This window comes from Fringilla coelebs (assembly GCF_963513975.1).
Source record: "Fringilla coelebs genome assembly, chromosome: Z".
Taxonomy (NCBI): domain Eukaryota; kingdom Metazoa; phylum Chordata; class Aves; order Passeriformes; family Fringillidae; genus Fringilla; species Fringilla coelebs.
The window spans coordinates 82,784,515-82,807,103 of record NC_140031.1 but is presented as its reverse complement, the minus strand read 5'-3'; the positions used below and the strand labels follow the sequence as shown (position 1 = coordinate 82,807,103).

The following is a 22,589-nucleotide window of genomic DNA, read 5'->3' as shown; positions in this document are numbered from 1 at the left end:
TTAAGCAGTGTTTTTTAGAGATGGTGTATTTTGTCAAACTTCTATACAATTATTTTCTGCACATATTAATTTGTATAGCAATTACATATATAAGCAGGATTAAACATTTCAGTGGTAGGAGTGCAAACCAAACAGCAGTATGCCAACAATTAGAACAATTCACCAAGCTCTGGAAATACTGGAATTTTTCAAGGACAATTCTAAGAAGTGTGTAAGATGCTGAACCACACAAGTTCTGAACTGAATATTTATACTCAACACCCACTTCCTAACAAAGATTTTTTAAAATTATTCCATCCGTGGATACAGGCACTCAAACAGATGAAAATCTTTCATCATAAAGGGCTCACCAACCTTACTGGAGCGCCACAAGATCCAATAGCCAGCGGTTACAGTCATATTGTTAAAACTGAGAATTATTCAGCACTTAAGTGCCATTTCCAAGAAGCTGGGATTATTTAACACAGAACTCACTCTCCAAAAGAGGTTGTGGGCTTAATATTGCCTGGCAGTTGTTCAGGTAAGCCTTTTTGTAAATTATGCTCCTAGCCACTTTGAGGAAAAAAAATTCTGCTGTGCCCAGAGCCCCACTTTCTCTGCTTCTTTCCTTCTTTTGCCCTGGGGAGAAAGGAGATGCTTCCTCTGCCCCAGTGTGCTTGGAACAGCAGTGACCCTGTGTGGTGGCACCAGACAGGGCAAAATATCCTCCCCAGTGAACCTGCAGTGCTCCAGACCCTCTCCCCCCTTGGTTACACCTGTTCTGACAGTGCTGCACTTCAGGGGCTGGTCCTGACTTATAAAGAACAGACTGCTTATTTTCCAGGCTGTTTTTGATAAACTTAGAAAATTTGTTTAGTCCTCTTTTCCCTTCTCAATTTCCCTTGAACACTCCTTGCTGAAATTTACACTCCTTACTATTCACCTCACAAAAATATTTCAGAATTCCCTGTGTTTTTTCCTTTGAAAAGCATTTTTCACTTCACTAGTTAAGCATCCCATCTTACCTGTCTTTGCTGTTCAGTGCAAGACTGACCTTTAAGAAACTGCTGGTTTCTTCTCAGACCATGCCTCCACTAGACCTTTTTAGCTTTTAACGTCAGTGTCTGTCTGATTAACTATCTGATTTTACTTCCTCTAAAGCTTAGTCTCCTCTCTGTTGCCTCTTGGTTCTCTATCTCCCCCTAGGATGTTGAATTTAATTATACTGTAATTATTATTAAATTGGTGGCTCAGCCATTCCATCTGAAATTAACTTCAGTTAGGTATTTAATATTAAATTGAGAATAATGTTGGCTCTCCAACTAACTGTTCTGGAGGAGTTCTTTAATGTGCTGAAAAAACATACCCAAAGTTTTGTGAATAGCACTTCATTCCTAACTGAAGTCCTCCATTATTGTAACAATTTAGACAAGATTGCACAGACTCTCCATCCCTCTCTGCTGGCACACCAGTATCCTTTCCTTGGCTCATGTTTGAATTATGCAGTTTATTTAGCTTCTTTCACTCAGGGAATGAAACTCTGAGAGGCTTTAAATCTGCCAGCTGACAGTGGCTGTGTAAAGAAATAAGTGAAACTTGAATAAAATAAGCATTACTCGAGCTATAGACTGACTGCCACTCCTCACTTCTATAGGCAAATACACAGTAGATCTGAAAAAATGCCCCAAAACATCTATACTCTATTTAACCTTTGCCAGCAGGTGCTAATAAATTTCAGCCTATCTTAAGGCTTTTTTTTTTATTTGCAATAAGCTCCCCATGCCTATTATCACCTACCATTTGCAGTTTGATAAAAAAAAAGACTCAGGGAAATCATAATTGATGATGGGGGAGGTTGTATAAAGAAAAAGGAGGTAATTTTTACTATAGATAATTTATGCTTTAAACAGAGACAGGAGATCTGAAAAAAGGACAGTTATGCCCAGTTTACAGATAAGAACCTGAGGCAGAGAAATTATCTTTATACAGAATTCTGCCTCAGAGGTGGGCATTTTCCTCAGTCCTCCCCACTTGACTCCCATGTGGAGATAAAGATGTATAAATAATTACAAGGTTATCCTTCTCTTCTGCATTTTAAGGGAAGGAGTAAAAGGAAACCACTGGAAGTCCTCCCTCTACCTCTGAACCAGCTGATGGAAAAGGAGTTAATCAAAATATACAAGACCTGAAAACCACACTTAACAACTTCTGAGTGCTCTCTTTTATGGCTTTTAACATTTACTATTTTGCCATTTCAAGAACTTACTGAAATTCTTATACCCAGACTACTTGAAAAGACCAGGAACAACATTCACTGTCTGTGTTTACTGTCTGAATTTATTCCCACATTCTTTGATTAAATAAACGTTGTAAGTGCAATCATACTTGTTCTTTATTCTGTATGGTGCCTGACAAATATAATTTCTGCAATATATGAAACACAGTGATTCTGATACTTAAAAGTCTGATGGTGAATTATGAAATAAATCAGTCACACACACCAGAGGCTGCCTTTGAAACTGGAAAATTCTGTGTCATTGGCAATGCCAGGAATAGCTTCCCAGAGGACTTTTTACATTCCTGTGTAATGTGGCTTTATCACTGCTTTTTCTTCTGTGGCAGAACAATAATTAGAACTATATTAGAATAAATAGAAGTTTATTTTCCTCTCCAGTGTAGCAACAGAAAACTTTTGTTGCTACTCAGGTGGGTCTCTCATTTGGAGAGCAAAGAGACAGAAAGCAATGGCCACAGAGTAGGAAAATCTAAAAATGTCTCATCTAAATTACATTGAGAATAAGATATTACCTGAGATCTAATCTTCCAGAGCTGACCCTGTGGGCAAGAGTTCACTTTTAGGCTGTATCATGGCTAAATGAAAAAGTTAAAGCTATATTCAAACAATCTTCTCTATCTTTATTTAGCTACTCTTCTTCTTCCTCTTCTTCTTCTTCTTCTTCTTCTTCTTCTTTATTCTTATTCTTTCTCATTCTTATTCTTTTCTTATTCTGTTTGGATTTTCTATTATGGAGTCCCTATTTTACTCAGACAAGATCTTCCAAATCTGCATAGAGAGGGAAACAGCTCTTTTTTTCAGTGATGCTGAGTGGAAAATATTTTCTCCTTTGTTTATTCTATTTTTCCTGTGCTGTACATGAGGATGAACATCCAGAGTATTAAAATAACTCAATCATTGTTTTAAAAAACAAACATGTGCACCCGAGGGAAATAATCCTTCCTGAATTTCTTCCTCAGATCTATCCAGATCCAATTCTGAGAACTCTTTTTCTCTTACAGATGAGAGAGGAAGAGATGCACATGCTCTTGCTTCTTCATGTTGAAGGTTTTCTTTTTAATTTCTCTTTGATATTTCAAACTGTGTGATAGTTTCAACTATAAACTCTAAAAAATAGGCTTTTCTTTTCTCAGCACGGGGGGTTACTCTTCCTGCTGGGAAGGGCAGAAAACAAGCTAATAATGTTAAGGTTTTGTGGAACCTCTCCAAAGTTTGGGATGCAGTGAAGCTGCACTTGAAGAGGGACATTAGAGGCTGGTTGGTTGGAGGTTTGCACCTTTGGGAGATAAAGGATAACCTCACTTCCCCTGCATGGAATAGGTATAAAAGCAGCCGAATTAGTACAAGAAGTGGCAGGCAAGGATTTGGAGGGGGGAGAAAAAAAAAGAAGAAAACCAGTTTTTCCTTCTATAGTCAGAGCAATGGATTATAGCCAGGACACTTGAAGCTGCAAAGAATGAACTGAGAGAAAAAACAATTATGTGCAATGGCTTTGGTCTTGCTATTGATTTTTTTGGAACTGATAAGTATGAAGGAAAAACTGATAAGTATGAGCGAAATTGTAATTTTTTTAAAGACTGATGTGAGGGAAGGTAGAAGTGTCTGTACAAGGCTTGTCCCCAGGGTACAGAAGGGCAGCAGCTGATGTGGAACAGATCCTACTTGGATGGGAAATTCCGGGAAAAGAGGTTGTCCAAGCTCTGCAAGTCAAGACATCCTTGTGTCATGTTAAGACCAGAATAATTTTTTGTTCTGCCAAATATAATGAGGACTACATTGCACCAAACTGAACATATTCTTCTTAATGACTCCAAGCAGGACTGTTTCTGAAGAAATCCCCAATTGGTCTTCCCAAGACAAGGCAAAAATAATTACAATGTCTCAGATAAATATTTCAGCTACCAGAACATCCAAGACTACAAAAAGAAGAACACAGAGAAATAGGACAAATGAAGGAAAGAAAGAGAAAATACTGACCACCACACAGGCAGCAGACAAACCATATTAACAGCACATTTCCCTGATTTTAATGTATAAAAAACACTGAAAACAAACAAAATCCCCAATCAAGACATGAAAGACAAGTTTAAGGATTCATCTCAAAATGGTAACAAGTGAAGCCTGACAATATTGAGACAGCTTTTCCCTAACAGAAAGAAAAAGCACAAGACTGGAATCATGGTTTTTAAAATCTATGCAGTAAGGGCAAACATAGTATTATGGCAGGTTATTAACATTTTATTGGTAAATGCTAAGTGTAGAGTGTGATCTCTTAAGCACAGAATCAACAACCAGCAGTGGAAAGTGCAAGGAAAGTAAGTACCAAGGTAGAGGAAGGATTTCTGTAGAGGTGTTCTATTTTTGGGGTATTCCATATTTGGGGTGCTACAGCAACCCCAAATTTTTGAGGGTCAGAGAAAAGCAGAGAAAAGTCAGAGAAAAAAGTATTCTGTAATGAATACATTGGTCAAGCACAGAGACTAATTTCAGATCTACAGAAAGACTTGCATGACAAAATATATATATTGTGACTGGGAAATACCTGTAGATCTCAAAGCATTTCTGGCTATGGTAAGAGCAAGGGAAAGGAGATACCAAGTTTAAAAGTCTAAGGGCCAGGGAGTCAGTGAAAATAAGAATCTTAATTATCCCAATCTCCTCAAAAGGAAAGGTGCATGACAAAGGCTAGGATACTGATTTGAAGAAAATAAATTTTTGAAGATGTGAATAGGTAGAGATATAAAGAGAGAGGCTGTGTTCGTGTTTGGAAACAACCAAAGAGTGAATATACCCAGAGGAAAAGGGGCAGAAAGAGGAGAGAGGCTAACAGGTGAGGAAAAGTCACTGTAGGAAACAGTGTGGGAACATCTGGCAAGTCAGGAGGTGAACAGACACCCAAGCCATCAATGGCACTGAAGGAAGCACAGGATGAATGAAGTCACGAATGGATCAGACTTTTCATGTGAATAAAACAGGTGAAATCTGAGTTGAGAAGGTCCCTCATGTCTGTGAAGGAGAGGCGTCCCAAACACACACAGTGAGGGGTGAAAAGCTGATGACAGACAGTGATGTGGCCCAAAGAAATCAGATTTTTTTTGTGTGTGTATGTGTGTGTTCTTATAGAAAAGAAGGATTAAAAACCTTAGTTATAAATCAGGAGGGAATAGCAATTAATAAGAGAAAGGTGAAGAACTATGCAAAGAATGCAACAGAAGGAAGCTAAACAACTGCAACAAGCAGCAGGAGAGCCTACAACCCCTTCCTGAACCTGTGACTGAACAAAACTGAGCAGGGAGAGGGGAGAAGGCAGACCAAAAGAGGGGAAAAGGTCACACTGAGTGTTACTGTGCTGTGCTTGTATTATTTGTAAGACATCAGTGAAATCATACAGAGAGAAGGATGGGCAGGGTGACGGCCAAGAGTTCAGCACGGATCCAGAACCAGGGGAGAGAGAGCCAAGGGAGCTGTTGGGGGATGTGGAGATGTGAAGCTGCCGGGTGCAGGGATGGCAGAGCTGGAGAGAGAGAGAGAGAGGAGCTGGATCTGTGTCCAGAGGAAGCGGGGCTGGCCACAGGATTTCCGCAGGGATCCGGCGCTGCCGCAGCCCGCGGGAGGAAGCGGATGCTGGGAGCCTGCCAGGGACAGCAGTTGGTAGGGGGAAAAAAGAGAGAGGACAGCACAGTTTACCCAGGAGCTCTCTTCAAATATGTGGTTAGAGGAGGACAAACCCAGGAGTCAGAGCAAACAGGGTGAGGACCTGCAGTGTTTGCTCCTGCAGAGCTGGGCTGGCTGGGGATTTCACATCTTGCTGTCAGACAGTGCAGGGGGGGAAAGCAAATGATGGATGTGCAAGCTGAAAACCACAATGTTAATTACCTTAAAATATCAATTATCTCCAGAAAATCTCCCCTTTGATCTGGGGAATCCCGGTTTCTCAGTGATATAAACATGCAGAGCTGGAGGCTCCTGAGCTATTCCTGCACATCTGAGCCACCTTGATCTAGAAGTGGTTTTGATCCCACACTCGCTACCACAAGTTCTCTACAAGAACAGTGAATTTTCCATCTTCAGCTTCACATTCCAGCAGGTCAACATTCAAGCAGTTCCACCACTCAGCTGAAGGCTTAAATACCCTCTTCCTTCTCCTCCTTCAGTCTCTGTGAGAAGCACAGTATCAATTCTGGAACATGGGATTGCTTTCAGCACCAGTGCTGCTGAAAGATATGGGTGCGCCTGACATTATTTCACCAACTGAAAACTGAAATTAGGGACAGGTCTGCTGTGAGACATATGGATTATAATGCCTGTATTCATCTGATATACTTATGTTAATTATCTCCAGACATACTTTCAGCTTCACTGCAGTGCAATCCACCAATAAATACTATCTTTATTTGGGACCAAAAAGAATTTTAAAAATAAGAAAAGGTTCCCTAAAACTACCTCCAAAAATTACGTATTCAATGATCACCTGGGAAATTCAATTTCAGGTAACACAACACTGATTTTTTTACAGGGCTCTATACATTACCCTGTGGAAAATATTATCTTGGTTCTTGATCAGTTATTCTGGGTGTTTAAATTGCAGGTTTTTTAAGTACTCCAAATCCTAAAAAATCTTACAGCAGACTTTCCAAATATCCAATAAAGTGGCAGTGAAGAAGCAGACTTACAAATCAGGACCTGACAATTTAGGCTCTTGTTTTTTCCCCAGTCATCCTGAAATTAGCAGGAACTGTGCTATACTACATGAAATCAGATTCTGCTGGAGAGCAATGAATTTACAAATTTTCATGTATTACACTTCATGCTGGGAGCCGTGTTTGAGGACCACGTACAGACACAGTGCAAGTTAATACGAAAAAAGGGGTTTTATACTAATCAGCAAATGAAAGCTTGCTTACAGAACACCAGTACAAAAGTTCCAGTACAAAAGTACCACAGCACATGAATTACTCAACACAATTCAGCATTTCACTTTGCATCTACAAAAATAAAAGTACTACAGTGACACAGCGTGAGCTGATTGCATATCTTCAGAAGTAAAAGGAAAAGAAAACCCCTATGGAATAACTGAAATACAGAAAAGAATGTCAGCTACTTTAGGCAGCAGATTTAACTTTCTCGATATAATAATGAACTCTTAATTTTGGGGGTGCTGCTTAATTAAAAAGCTACCAAGAAGATCACAGATACAGGCAATATTGGGTGGTTTTGATCAATACCTAGTGCAGCAATTAAAATAATAGCCTTTCCCACAGTTTGACACTGGATATGGGGCCCATTTCTAAATTTCTTCCATTCCATAACAAGTTCTGACTTCAGTAGCTGCTTCAGTACAAAAACCCCTTGACAATATTAAGCTGCAAACTGCTGAGCAACTGGAACAAAGAATATCAACAGCGCTGCTTGGGTCCCCAAAGAGAACATTTAGAAACCAAGTAACTGGAAATGAGACTTGAACCAATTCTATGGTTCATCAAACATCTGCAATAATATTTGATTCTAGTGCAGTTACAGGGAGTGAATCAGAATGTCTGTCACGCCGGGATTAAAATTTAAAGCAGAGGCCTTGGCTTGTCAGGAATTCATGTTTTCAATGGAAAAAAAAAAAAGGAGAAACATATATTTTAAAAGTAAAATCACTGATCAGTGGAGAATCACCACCACAATGTGTGAGTTGAGAAAAGGAGGAGAAAATGTGTGTATTTTGTCAAGGCTGATAGCTAGTCTGAAGTCTGACATTTCAGCATGCTTGAAAGCAAGACTTGAGACTTTTTTGACTGTTCTTATAAAAATACAAGTGGCTTGTTACATCACTAAACTGTATGATGGGATATCTGCCTGCACACAGCAAAGCTGACATGAAATAAAAACATCAACTTACCTTAACACAGCTTCAGAGAAGTCAGGACTGAGCTCTCTAACAAAGGGACATAAAGCACAGGTCTGGAATGGTGAGTCATGCAGGGAAAACACAGCTAAAAGAAGAATCTGTGCCTTGGGTTATTTACCACAGACAAAGGTGTTTAGAGTGGTCACCTCATCTGTGTGAATATTAGCTAGGTTTAAATAAATCAAAATAATAAATTTTTAAATAATAATAATTAAAAAGTAGTAGTTTAAACAATGTTTTTCCTGATCTGTAGAGGAAGTAATGGTGTTTCAGTACTTCATGGGAAGGTGCGACCAAAAGCAACTCCCATAACTTGCGCCCATTAGTTAAATCAGAATTACAGCTCAATTATGGCAATTTGTGCAAAACGTTTAATTCTTTATAAATAAATATGTTTGGAAATTTCCAAGTTTAATTTACTATAGGTTGGTCTCTGGAAAACAGGATGAATCAGCAATGGCACTTTAAAAACATTGTCCTGTGACTGTTTTTTCTTTTGTACTGACCTTCACTCTGTTTCATGACCAGCTCTATTAATTATAATAATTCATGAAGAGTCTAGAATACCAAGTATTTCTGCACTACTCCTACCCTCATGTAATGTAATTTCTGAATCAGCACCAGTAAGGGTTTCCTAAGCCTTTTTATTTCCACAGAAATCACACTTTAGGATTAACAACTCCAACAGCATTTTGTGTTTTGGGGCATCTGAAGTTTCCCTGAAGACAACCAAAGGAACTAAATGTCACCAGCATGACTTTCAAAAAAATTTAAATGAAGTTTAGAAGCCCCAGGATGAAATAAAGCACCAAACAAGAGTGAAAATGTTCAAGGAAATGTATTGTCCACGAGACAAAAATGGACCCATTCTACTTCTGGAGCTTCAACAGCTCCATGGTTTGCTTACTGAGCAAAAGTGCAACACAGAAAGTACTACCAAAAAAAGGCAATTCTAACTTACAGAATTCTTCTGCTGTTTAGGCAATGGTTGTGCAGAAGTGCTTACACCACCACAAACAATAATTCAGTTTCTGCTACCATGCAATATCTTAACAACTGCAGCATTTTCCACCGTGTTTAATAAAGCTGGAACACATTTTCTAAGGTGTATTCTAGTCACTAATAAATCTAGAATGTAAATGCATGTTTACTTCTTGCAATATTTCCTTTGACCTCAACCTGAAATTCTGAAAACTGCAAGCAATCTAATTTGAATTTCTGTGTTTTACTGTAACTTTTCTAAACAAAGAAGCTCCTGACAAAACCAGGATACACCATTTCTTTTATGTGACTGCTTTACAAAGTTTGGTTAATCCAGTATCAGGCCTGTATTAAAAAAAAAGGGCTCTTTTTTAAGAAAATAGATTATTACTACAGATAAATACCCTAACTCAGCCTCTCAAATAGGCAGCTTGATTTATGGCAGCTGGAGCACCTCTGGAGTTCATCGCATGTCAGGAACAGCTGCTGCAGACTCCACATTTTTATGTCAAAAAAATAAAAGAAAAAAAAGGAAAAAAAAAAAAAACACCAACAGGGTGCTTATATTAACATGTACCAGTAGCTAAAATTTAAGCAGGCATAGCTGAGATTTAATTCATGATGTCAGAATCATCAGAACACAAATTACTACCTGTTTCAGCTCCTGCTCTCATTAAATGTGTTTTTAACGAACAGGACAAACCCAGAGGTTTTACCACCTTTCAAACCTTATACCTGATGTTAATAATTTTTAACTGGGCCATTTCCAGTTGACACAATTAACAAATCATCACTGCTCTGCATTTGGGTAGTGGGAAAATTGAGAAGAAAGAAGAAAATAAACATACCAAGGTGATAATTTTTTCTGTTATTTTTTTTTAAATCACAGACTGCTCAAAAGTGAATAATACACTGTTTCTTGACAGCTTTCTAACCCAAAAGCATGAACTAACCAAAAAATTGTCACTGATGAACGGTGCAAAGACTGAGGTGGGGTCTGAGAGACTCTTCTGGAAGGATGTGAAAGTTCTGCACAATGAAATTTGTGTGTCTGTGTGGGATTTAGGCATAACACAGCTGAACACAGGTAATTAATAAAAACACCACCTCCATAAACCCTCAGTTCTGTCACTAGGTAGCTTGAGAGGTGCCTGAGTGCCACAGCAGCATCACAGAGACATTTCATGGACAGGTATCTTGGGAAGACAACTCAGCTACAACTGCTGAAGTTTAAGAAAACATAAAGCAACCAAAAATAGGCTTTTAAAAAGAATCAAACTACAGGTTACCCTTTGTAAACCTATTACCTGTATTGCATAAAAATGGAAAGTTACATGTGTTTGTGTGTTCTAGTGGCAACAGAAAAAAGTAGATCTATTAATGATCAGTGTTCAAGAACTACCCCAGTGGGGTGAAACAGCATCTGGTAACAGGGTAGAACAAGAAAAATCTATTAAAGCCCTCTCCTGCAATCACCCTCTTGGATACCTTAGCCTTCAATACCATTTTCTTGTGCTAATTTGGAATTCAGGAAACTGAATAGAAGCAGTATCAGCTTTACTGAGGAAATTTCTTTCTTTTGGTACCTAATTATTTTCCACCATTCACTCAGATCATGTTTTCTAAATAATCAGGCTGAAAAAGATTTTTTTTTTTAATAATGAAAGCTTAGTTCCTTGTACAATTTAAGGAACATGACTTAGGGAACAGGAGCTTCAACAAAACCCTTAACACACTATAGTGCTGCAACAATAAATAACAATATCCAACTTGTTGCAGGAAGAAGAAATCCTGCACATTATCAGGATAAGACAGCAAGGATGTCCAGTAGCTACACTTTTTCCTATTACGAGGAAATCCAACATATGTTCTCCATACAGCAATGGGGGTACAGCAGCTGGAGCACTAAAAGTAAAGCAATTGGATGTGGGACTCACCAAACACCTTCTGTATACAGACTAACACAAAATTATGAAAGTACAGGGAAAATAAATAAAATACTATAAATTAGGTCATAAGATGGAGCAAAACACTTTTTGCAGAGATATCTAAGGGTTGTCCAGCAGCCATACTTTAACAATTTTGTCCATGTAAACAGAAAATTGGAGATTTTCTTCACAATAGAGATAACTGGGAAAGGGTGCCTTTGCCTCAAATACATAGAAAAAATCCAGATGAAATAAATTAACACTTTTGGTACAAAGAAGTACTTCTAAAACTGAAGAGTAAACAGGAATGACCCACTGCATTTGTACTGTTTTCTGTGACCGTGCTACTGCAAACATGTGTGACTCTAATCAGAGTATTCACACATAAAATGCTACTCAACCATGAAATTGTTTGCCAGGCGAGGGCCAGAGTCCCTGATCCTGCTGTTGGACCTGTCCAGGCAGATCCCAACATCTGTGCAGAGCTGGGACCAAGCCAACAGGGTCGTGCTCCACGGGGACTCACTGCCTGCCTTTACAAATCTCACTGAAATCCTACTCGTGTAAAACTGATTTATTAAGTGAAATGTCACACTCAACTGTATGCATGTGCACAGTCTGTGCATTTTTCTGCCACTCTTTTAACAGAAAAGACATTAAAATTCACCTCAGGGGCTAAATTATTCCCTTAATTATCTACTACTTAAGATCTCAGTACATTTCAGACTAAAATTTAGGTTTGCAGTATGGAAATCAGATCTGAAAGCAGAACTGGAAAATGTTTTCCGGATCCTTTATGTCTCAGAACATAATATTTATTATCTACCTTACAGAGAACTTTGTCTTCCACTTCCTATGTCAAAGAAAACCAGACAGGTCATGCACCTCTTCTGGTGTGAATTATGCACAGAAGTACTTTCTTGGGTAAATGAGCCTCTGATGGGTTACAGACTGCTGCATCTGAATTTTGTTACAGGTATCCTCCCAAAGTGGCATAAATCCAGTCTGTGGATGTTGCTGTGACAGCACTTTGAAGATGTACACTGAAGTTAAGGAGGGGTCACAATAAAACAGGCTATAAGGACAAAGTGCAGTGCAGACTTTCACCTTAAGTCAAGTTAAATATTTTTGTTCTCTTTGATTATGCCACAACCTCCATTTCTCTCTAGAGGGGAGAAAATGGAGATGAAATGCTGTACTTTATCTATCTGTATGCACTACAGGTTTACTGTTTTCAGTGGCTATCATGTTTAGAATGCAGATATCTCACAATAAGAAACAAGATTTTCAAGCTTTCCTCTAAATGTATCCCAATCTGCAGAGCTGCACGTTTCTTCCCAAGCACCACATCCTGTGCAGGCCCGAGGACCCGTGTAAACATGAGTGCCTGTAACACCCAGGCCTTAATTCTGCAGAAAATTCAAAAAGACCATTATGTGAGCCCTGTGACTCGTGTTATGTAATGGGCATCTCATATTTAGTGTGGTGTTTGGATGTGACAGTTCTAGTCAGCCATGGATATCCGTGTTCCCTCCAGAGGCCTCCCTGCCTTTCCTCCTCATTACTTCACTTTTCACCACCTCTCATAAGGCATTTGTTGTTCAGCTGCTCTTATTAAGAGCTGCACGTCTCCTACAATTTGTGATCTTCAGGATTCATCTTTCATCATATTAGAGAGCAGATGGAAGTTGTAAGTCCTTGGATTTTCCAGAAATGTGCTAAGCAAGTCTGAAATGAGTCACTTAGATGTATTAACGGAGCAGTCGAGCTGATAACAAAATCTGTGTTTGGCATATTGTGCAGACATAAGACTCTCACTTTCACTTTTGCTTTTCATGAGGCTAAAGAAGATTGCATTTAGGTGAAGTGCCTCCAGTCTGGGCAAACAGGAAAAGGAAAATGCTTCCCATCAGTGCAGCTGTGCTTAACCTGGTGCAGACAAAGGCATGGCCACACACCACACACAGAGGCAGCGCTGCTGCTGCCTTTTTTCCCAGCCTGGAAATGAAACTCAGGACAATTTTAGTAAACAGGTATTATAAAAGTGGATCTTTATTTGGAGGCCTTCAGGGGCAGTTATGGCAAGATGTCTACAAAAGTTCACCCCCACACGGGTGAGTACATTTTAGAGGTGTTAGGAAATCAGCATAATTGATAAAAACACCAATTAGGAGCACAAGTGGTGATGGAATTCCCCCCAGTCCAGCCCCTTCTCTGCAGCCCTCCCTTGGCACTGGCTGTACTTAGTCCATGAAATGCATCTCCAAGAGTTTTTCTCTCCTAGTACCAAGGTAGCCAGGAAAGAGCCAAGATAGCACAGGGGCGCTGTACCCATGGGGCTTGGAGCTCTGGAATTTGTTTTCTTTTTCTTTAGGGAAGGGCCGTGGAAAATTACTAGGAAATCTAGCCACACATACAGTAGGCTACAGAGCTACAAATAAATGTGCAAAGAATACAGAGAACACAGAAAAGAAAAAAAGGCACAAATCAAATGGCATCAGTGCCGAGCCACAAAACACCCTTGTCCTCAGCCCAAGATCTGACCAGCTGAAGTGGGACTGCTCAGTGCAAACCCTGAACCATAAACATCAGGATGGACCCTGCTGTGCAAGATGAACCATCAGGAGGAAGAACACAAGGGGGAGGAAGAGTCAGCAGAGGGAGCGGGCCCTGGCAAGGCTTAACCCAGCACTTGCTCCCTATTGATCAAGTGTTTGTGCTCTGTTGATGTAAGGCATTATGTACAATCAGTGTTAAAAATTAATGCCAGGAAATCTCCAGCTCTACATTCAGAGGTAGTCCATTTAACATTCCCAGTGTTACTAAGCTACAATTGACCTCCTTTAGTGATGTTCTGGAGTGCTGTAAGAACATATTGTGTGCACTCTGCCATGAGTAAGGATGATCTGTATGTCAACGGTGACAAATAAAATGTTTTCACAATACAACTACTAAAACAAAAGTTTGGAAACAGGACATTTCTCAATGCTACTTAAACTTACAGTAGACTGTATCTTATCAATATTAAAGGTAAAATAAATTCAAAATAAGTGAAGCTTCTACAACTTTTGAGGCAATGTCTAAAATCCCGAAGGTCTGCACTTCTGTATATTGAAATATTAGATAATTAAACACACCCCATGAAGTTTGCATATGCATAAGTGCTTTAATTTGTAAAAGAAAAAAATATCCTCTCTCCTCTGAAATCTTGATTTTAAGATCACTTCAAATGATAAAGTTTAAAATTTAAACTGCAATACAGCTTTCACTATGGTAGCATAAATAATCCATTCGAGCAAATGAAAAAATTAAAATTTGAATGAGCGGAGTTCATTCAATTGCAAGACATTTTACACAGGATACATTTAACAACATTACTCCAAGAAATGGCTGAAGTTGAAAGTTCCTCATCAGGACAACCACACAGAAAAAGAAATTGCAGTACCCTGGGACTTCCATTGAACTGGTCAGAAATTTCCCATTGAGCCTTCTTCCAGACAATGACACATCATGTCTTTAGAGCAGAAGGACCTCAGCTTTATTTTAATTATACAGAAAGCCCTTGACTTCAGAACACAAAGAAATGAATCCATGGAGACACCTGTCATGAACTAAAATAGTAAGTTAACAGTTTGTCTATCACTGTTAAAAAAAAAACCCAAAACCAAAAAAACCTTACAACCAGATTTACCTCTAGAAGGCTGTGGAGCAGCCTGAGCATTCCAGCCACTTCCCTTTGCCTTTCAGCCTCTACCTCAGCCTGTGAATTCCACATTATCTCTTCAACCACTCACTTCTCCCTTAATTTCCTGTGCCTTCACATCCCCCTCCTCTTCTCCAAGCAAAAGAAAACCAAATTTTGTCACATTTAATGAACTTTGCATGAAATGGGACAAAATTTTGCAGTGTATATAAATGTTTTTGGTGCTTCACTCTAAGTAAATACTATTTTTCAAACAGAATGTTCCCAAAGCCTGCCCTCATTAAAATGGCTGTTATCTCCCATTGTTTTCAATGAAAGTTAAGCTAAAATGGTTGTTAGAGAAGAGAAAAAAGGAAGAAATGTGTCCACTGCCTCCCTCTGGGAACCATGAAAGAGGAGCTAAATTACCTTTGGGGAAATGGGGGTCCTTATCCTGTCTAAGGCTTCCACTGAGCTCAAACTAATTAACTATTTTACTTCTAAATTCCAAGGAAATTAAATATTCACTCAAAGAAGAATAATTGGAATTTTGGGGAGGAAATGCTGCTTGTGCTCTCTGAAACAAGTGGCTGACTTCTCACATGAAAAGAGAAGCAATGCACAAAATTACCTGGGAAATTACCTCTATAAAGAGAAAAATTATGTTGGCTGTAAGAAGCAACACATTTCTGTATCAGAGCTTACAATCAACATTTGTGTCACAGAGCAGCTCAAATCCAACCATTATATTTTCTACTAATTTATGGAAAGGAATGATGAAGAAGGATGGTATGAGCAGTACATCTTCCCTCTTTATGAAAATGTAAGGACAAGAATTCAACTGGGGAATTTCTTAGCAGGAAACAGGAAATTAATCCTGATTTTCCTGCAAAAAGAGTCTCTACAATCCAAGGGGAGTATCAATTGCTCAACTTCAAAAAATTTCTAGTGAGCCAACAATAAGTTTCATACTCTTGGAGATCCAGCGCAATATTCTGATATTCACTCATAAACACCTGACACCAGGCAATGTTGTTTGCAGACTTTGGGACATGGAGCATGCTTTTAACTAATCCTTTCCACACTATTCATGAACAGCTACTGAGCAATAAAATTAAAGAGATGGAGACTGAGGCAGCCCAGCTTATCTGTGTAAATTCTATGTAAGACCCTCAGGTGGTGACCCACCCTGTCCTCCCCAAACCTCCCAGTTGAGCACTGGCCTTCATGCAGACAAAACAGTGTCCTACACCAAGGACAAGAATCCTAAACATTTATCCAGTTTTCACATTCACTGCATTTTTGGCAGCACACAAGAGAAAGTCAAGGATGCACCACCTTGGGAGATCACAATAAACAGTATTCTGCAAAAAATATGGTTGGTTAATTGTTTACTCTTGTGCATTCTTTAACCATACGGATTTACTTAATGTATTCAGGTATGGAATTTCAAAGCAAAAGCAAATTCTTTGTTTTCTCCTGTTTTCCATACCTAATAACACATTTTACTGCACATATACCTGAACACTGTGAAACATGATCTCCACAGAACGAAAAGAGCAGCAAAGAAAGCCACTTCATTCAAAATTAAATATGAATACTACTTACACGAAAAGAAAGAATACAATTTTAACAATGAATGTATGAGAGGAAATGCTTTTCACTTCCCTATTAACTACAAAAAGAATACTATGGCTATTTCATAAATTTCTTCTACCTTTAAGAAATAACCTGTTCTCTACCTGGACACAGGGACTATCCGTAGAGTGGCAAATCAATTGTCTGAAGAACATATTCTGAGGGTGAAATCACTGACTTAGTGATGATCAGTAAATACCCAAAGGGCCTTCCAGAACTTTGTGGAACTCAGGTAATCTAACTAACTAACAGGTAACTCAGATCTGCAGCATTGACTTTGCAACAAAAGCCTTGCAGCAAAGCAGGACAACTTGACTGTTTTTTGCCCTTCTATGGGAGGATAAGGATGATGGGGAGTTTTTTTTTCCTTAATTTCTGTTTTAAGCAGAAAGTTTAACATGCATTCTCCACAGAAACTGACAGCTGGAAACCAGACCTAGAATTCCATTTTCAGCAATAAAGCTAGAAGGAAAAGCTGCCCTAGCTAGGCTGCCTGCAGAAGGTCGCAGTAGCAAGAGATGGGTCAGGCAATCAAGAATGAAAACAAGTTACTCCATCCCTGATGCACAAAAGGCAGAGAAGGAGGACAGCAGTTTAATGAAACCAGAAACAAAACAGCTCTTTTGGGAGAACAGTCTCATGGGCATTTCATGGTAATCTGTAGTCCAAAATGGACATAAAAGTATTCACAACTCCTCGAATACTGAGTACTGATAATGATTAATTAAGGGGACTTGGGGCATTTAGTGTGTTCAAGTGCCTCTTAGTTCTACTGAAGGGAGACGGGTGCAGAGAATAAAGTAGTAATTTCTCTCCCCATAAAACACAGAAATGCATGCAGAGACCCAACATGTCTGAAGAGAGGTGCACAGAGATTGAGCAGCCTCCTCAAATGTCCAAACACTCTGCTCAGTTGCTTCTAGGATAATTTTATTTCTCTACTTATGACCTTTAAAAGCAATAATCTGGACAAAACCAATGACAGCATTGTCTTTGGTACACTCTACAACCCTCTGTCATAGAGCTCAGCATTGAACTGTGCCAATAGGGCAGAGGGGATGTGGGCCCAGCTCATTTCAGTCTCCGGAGCAAAGAGTGTCTCTGGTTTGTTACCCTGTGCATTACCTGGAATTCTTCTGGGAGACACAAACACAAACCAGACACCTTTGCCCATAGCAGAAGTGATCTTTCAAAGAGCTGGGGAGAACGGATCAAACCTTAACTGAAAAATAATCAAGATTTTAATACAGCACCACCTTCATTGCACCAGCACCATATAGAAAAACTTCCACTGCCCGGAGTGGGAGATAACAGGAGCACAGAAATTTCTGGAAAGGAAAAATATCTTCACTGCTATGTACAGAAATCATCTTAAAAAGAAGGATTTTCAGATACCACCCCTTTCAAACCCAGAGATGGGGATGAATGGCCAGGCCTAAGGAAGAGCAGGATGGTCATTTGTGGCCATTAGAACATGGGGCACTGTTAAGAATCCAGGTTTTATTTCCTCTTTTGGACAGAGTTTTCAGCTTGGAAAGAAGTGGAAAGAGATGCATGTTGGAACTTGCTTCTCTCAGCAGAAGATCTCAAAATGTGGAAAAATGAGCTTTTAACTAGAGAGGTGAAGAAATCTCCTCAGGACATCGTGAAGAAACACAAACCATTCATTCTACACCGAAGACTGAATTTTGCCTCAGACCATCCATGAACATGATTTCTCACAAGACTTCAAAGAGTGCAGGAGTTTTCCTCCAGGAAAAAGTAAAGTAACAGGTACCCGGAAAAAAATCACGGGCATTTTTCTGTTTCAAATGAAGCTACTCCTACTGAAATGCCTGCAGTATTAACAGGCTGGGTGAGCAAGCAACAGTTTTCTTTCCTGAGTCACCTGAAACAATTTCCAATTCTACATGATATATCTTAAAACTTCCAGGCCAGGAGCTATCTCCCTGATCCAGCACATGCACATTCATGACATGAGTCTTTTCAAGCCTAAAAAAATGTTAAAAATGTACCTAATCAGTTCAGAACCTTGTTCACTCAGAAGGAAACATATCCAGTGGCAAATCTTGACAGAAAATAAACATAAAATCCATTTTAAATATGGGGGAGCTGCAAATACTTAAACTCAGGATGAGCATGGAAAATCTTGTTTATAAAGCCAGAATTGGGCTTTACTTTTCTATGTAGTGCATTTTTAGTAAGACGAGCATTGTAGTACCGCAAGCCACAACACAGTGTCTGAGAGGGGAGAGAAATCAAACAGCATTAATCTTACAGTTGCATTTCAGATAATGTAAAGCTTGTAAGTAAACTTGAAGAAACTCAGTCTTTCTGTGCATTCATTTCATGAGTCAACCTGTGTGTTCCTGCCTGACTCGCAGCAATGTCGAGTGAGGCAGCAATATTTCCAAATCATTAAATCATCTGCAAGTGCTTTCCTCCTCCATCAAGCATTCCTAAGCCTTTCTCTCTCCACAAAAGCAAAGACAAGATTATTTCCTCTCCAAACACAGCCCACTCAGCTACAGCTGCCATGTCTGCAGCAGCCAGACCACGCACCCTTCTGCAGGAATGGTTTTTCTTAGGTCAAGTGGAACACATGCCTAATAAAAAATTCTGCATTGCTCGTATGAATTAATAAGCAAGCCTTCTGTGCTGTTTTGTACGTACAATAACAGTTTTCAGATATGACAGCATAGCTACAAATGCTCTACTACTTGACCTGCAATGTAGCAGCAGAGTTTTGATTTACCAGCCCCAGCAGCCTTGGCAGGAGGAAGAATCCAGCAGCAGCTTCTGATGGTTCCCACTGACGGTGGGATTTTGACCTCTCCACAGGCAATGGCAAGACACTGTGTGGATCAGGATTTCACTCACTACATGTTCATCTTCCTCTGCTGTGACATGTGCTTGGCTATATCCTACTAATACCATTTTCTTTTTCTTTGACATGAGCTTACAATGCTACCTTAAAAGACCAGACACAAAAACCCCGATGGAGACTGTCCTAAGCAAAACCTAAGTGATAACAAGGAGCATTGTGAGTCTTGTGAGGGATTACATGAATTTATCCCAACTGTGACAAAAACAATGCAAAACTTTTCCTGCCACCTTAAAATATTGAGAGAGCAGGTTTTACAAACACCAGGTAAATTAATTTCTAAAATAAATTTTAAAAATTGTTTCTAAAATAAGTATTCATCCTGTCTTGATGTGCAAATAGAATGAGACCATGATTTTATCTTTTCTTCATCAAGCATGACTTTATACAGTAAGTTAAATATTCAATCACAGATTTGTAGGACACACCAAACTCACATTCTCTGACTTTTCTTATGACAAGACGCATCATAAATGAGCAATAAGGCCATGAAATATTCCAAGGCCTGTAGAAATGCTAATGGAACATGCTAAAGGAGGTTTCTAACTACTTTGATTCACCTACTCAATTCCTAGTATACCCCTAAATTTAGACTCAATAGTGAACTTACTGGTCAATTAAACTCTCCTGAGCTTAAGCGTTTGTGGACTCCTTTTAGACTCCAAACACGTTTCCACCAAAAATTTCCTCTTGCTGATCGTTCTGTTTCACAATTTTGTTTCATAACAATATTTACATTTTTTGGATTTTTGGCCTTTGTTACATACACTTAATTTTGAGAACACAATGTCCCCCGCTGAAGTCAACTGTTGTGCTTTGGATCTGCCCAGATTTAAATCTCTAATTCCTCACAGTCTTACACTATTCCTGTAAAACAACTGCTCCTTCAGTGGGGAATTAAACCTTCCTCTAATAACAAGGAACCAAAATACTAAGTAGCTAATACTAACAGCTAAGTCTTTTCTTTTTCCAACAATTTTTACTTACAACAGATTAGGACAAAATGACCACAACTATTGTGCTTGCAAGAGATACCTCATTTTTAATTTGAGGAATGTACCTTACTAAGTTGGCCGACCTTAACAACTCTGTGGGTACAAAATGTCCGTAAACTTTGTTCCTCTCTCTGATAATTATTTCTTTCATTAATTATGTTTAGTGGTCAGCATAGCCTGGACAAGACTGTGCAACATTGTCCGAGCTCCTTAACCAGTCACCCTCACAATTTAATCACCACTACATGTTAAAGAGACGTTGATGAAAGATGCTGGATATTGCTGACTGTGCTGATGGTGCATTCAGAGTCTAAGGTGGTGTTTACTGCCACCTTACTGTTTATTTGTTTTACAAATAAACAACAAGGCAAGATCACCATTAGCTCACATGTTGTAGGATGCCAAGCCATCAGAAGGTTTTGACAACAGAAAATGGAAAATGTTCACTTTGCTGAATCAGTTCCTTTGTTCCCAAACTGTATTTATAAGACACTGGGATAGGGCAGTCTAATGTCAGTTTAATCTGTAGAAATATTTTTTGCCAGAAACTAGACACTATTTGTGAGACAGACCTGGAAAAGACTCAAGGAAAGAGGTTTCACACTTGTATTGTGAGAATTATTGTCACTCAAGATTCCCCTGTTGTGTTTTGAAAGGCAGCAAAACTGTTATGAAACTTCTACCCTTTATTCCTCTGTTGTCTGACCAGCTGATTTTGCATTTAACTTATTCTATGTTGCTTGATTGTTTATTAGGGTGAAAAAGCTTCAGGTTATTTCATGAAACAAAAACATATGAACCACCCCAGTTTCAGCCAGGGTGGTCCTGACAGAAGCCAGAGATCAATTCCATCTACAGAGCAGTCTGTTCTTTAGCACTGACAGAGCACAGATATTTGGGCAGGTCACATCCATGTTTCCACCCGTCCTGTGCCTTTGTGACCAGCCTCATGTGTCCATGGCATGAGGGACAGAAGGACACTCTTTATTCTGCATTAGCACGTGGGACAGCACCTTGATCTCTGAGACAGCTTCCAGGAGTCACCCACATTGTGCTGGCAATTAAAGAATTAGGAACTCCTAATTCTAAGGTATCCCTAGGAAACTGAGAGTTACACATGAACAACACCTGTGTTTTTGTGCCACTGCAGTGCGGAAATACTTCTCTATCACATTTATACATGCAATTAATGAAGCCATGGTAAAGACACACAAAACTTACGTAGTCATGAAAGGCTTTTGCTTCACTCGAGTGTTCACATGTCTCTCGTCTTTCTGGAGCTGCACAGTAGAGATCCCAGAACACACTGCAAGGGAGAGGTTACAGGGATGGTGAGAGTGTCACTGTGATGCTCATGTGCATTTTGTGGCACAAACACACACCCCACATGGATGTTCCTAGACCAAAATGTCACTTTCTCTCCAAAGAATGGGAACACTCCCCTCTAAGGAAGGATTTAGATTTGTAAATCATCTGTGAGGAACCAAGCCCTGCCATCTGATCTCCGAGGCAAGCAGTGCTGTACTCCTTTAACACCACTGCACTACAGACCAAGAATCTGGTGCAATGTATATGAATATAAAATGTATTACTGTGCATTTAATCTTATCCCTCCAGCAACTGCTCAAATTACTTCCACAAAGCATGGGAAAGAATGAATTCATAATAATATTAAAAGGAAAGAAAGTGGAAAGAAAACTGGGAGTCCTTCCATAGTCAAGGTTCCTGGAATCACAGAACAATTTGGATTGGAAGGCTTTTAGAGCCCATCCAGTCTCCACCATCCGAAGTTACTCTGAGCCCCATCCAGCCTGGCCTTGGACACTTCCAGGGATGGGGCAGCCACAGCTTCTGTGGACAGATGTCCAGTCCTGCACTTAAAACAAAGCTGCCTGAGGATCTGGTGCCTGGGCAAGCACAAAAAATGCATGTTCTTAGGTCATAAAGAATAAAAGGAAGGGTATTATGGCACACAATCCCATTGGTCTTCCCCCACAAAACTCCTTTAACTATAGTTACATACCAATCAGTTCTACCACAAAGTTTCTGGAATGAAACTGCGCCTATGCTAGAAGAACTTAATAATACATTTGATAATAAAATTTATTGGAGTTTCATAGCAGTTTTTTACTGGTTTAGACTTAATCCTCTATAACTTAATCCAGCTCCATAATAGGGATTTAGGGAAAATTTGAGCACTCTGCTGCAGACAATGAAAATTAAGGATAATGCAGACATTAGAGATAAAAGGGACATGGTCTTGCCAGGCTTCCATCACACAGCAAGAACTATGAAAGAATGGTCAGAGAA

General features: G+C 39.3%; 1 protein-coding gene across 6 annotated transcripts in view; it reads right to left on the bottom strand.

Moving 5' to 3' along the window:
- Positions 1–22,589, bottom strand: part of SSBP2 (single stranded DNA binding protein 2) — a 134,859-nt gene that overhangs the window by 75,391 nt on the left and 36,879 nt on the right. For all 6 annotated transcript variants that reach the window (XR_014616933.1, XM_084225744.1, XM_084225745.1 and 3 more), the window contains exon 4: positions 21,501–21,585. Coding sequence is in view for 5 of the 6 variants with exons in the window: in XM_084225744.1 (XP_084081870.1) it covers positions 21,501–21,585 (85 nt within the window). In the remaining variant the exon portion in view is untranslated. The remainder of the gene's footprint in view (positions 1–21,500; positions 21,586–22,589) is intronic.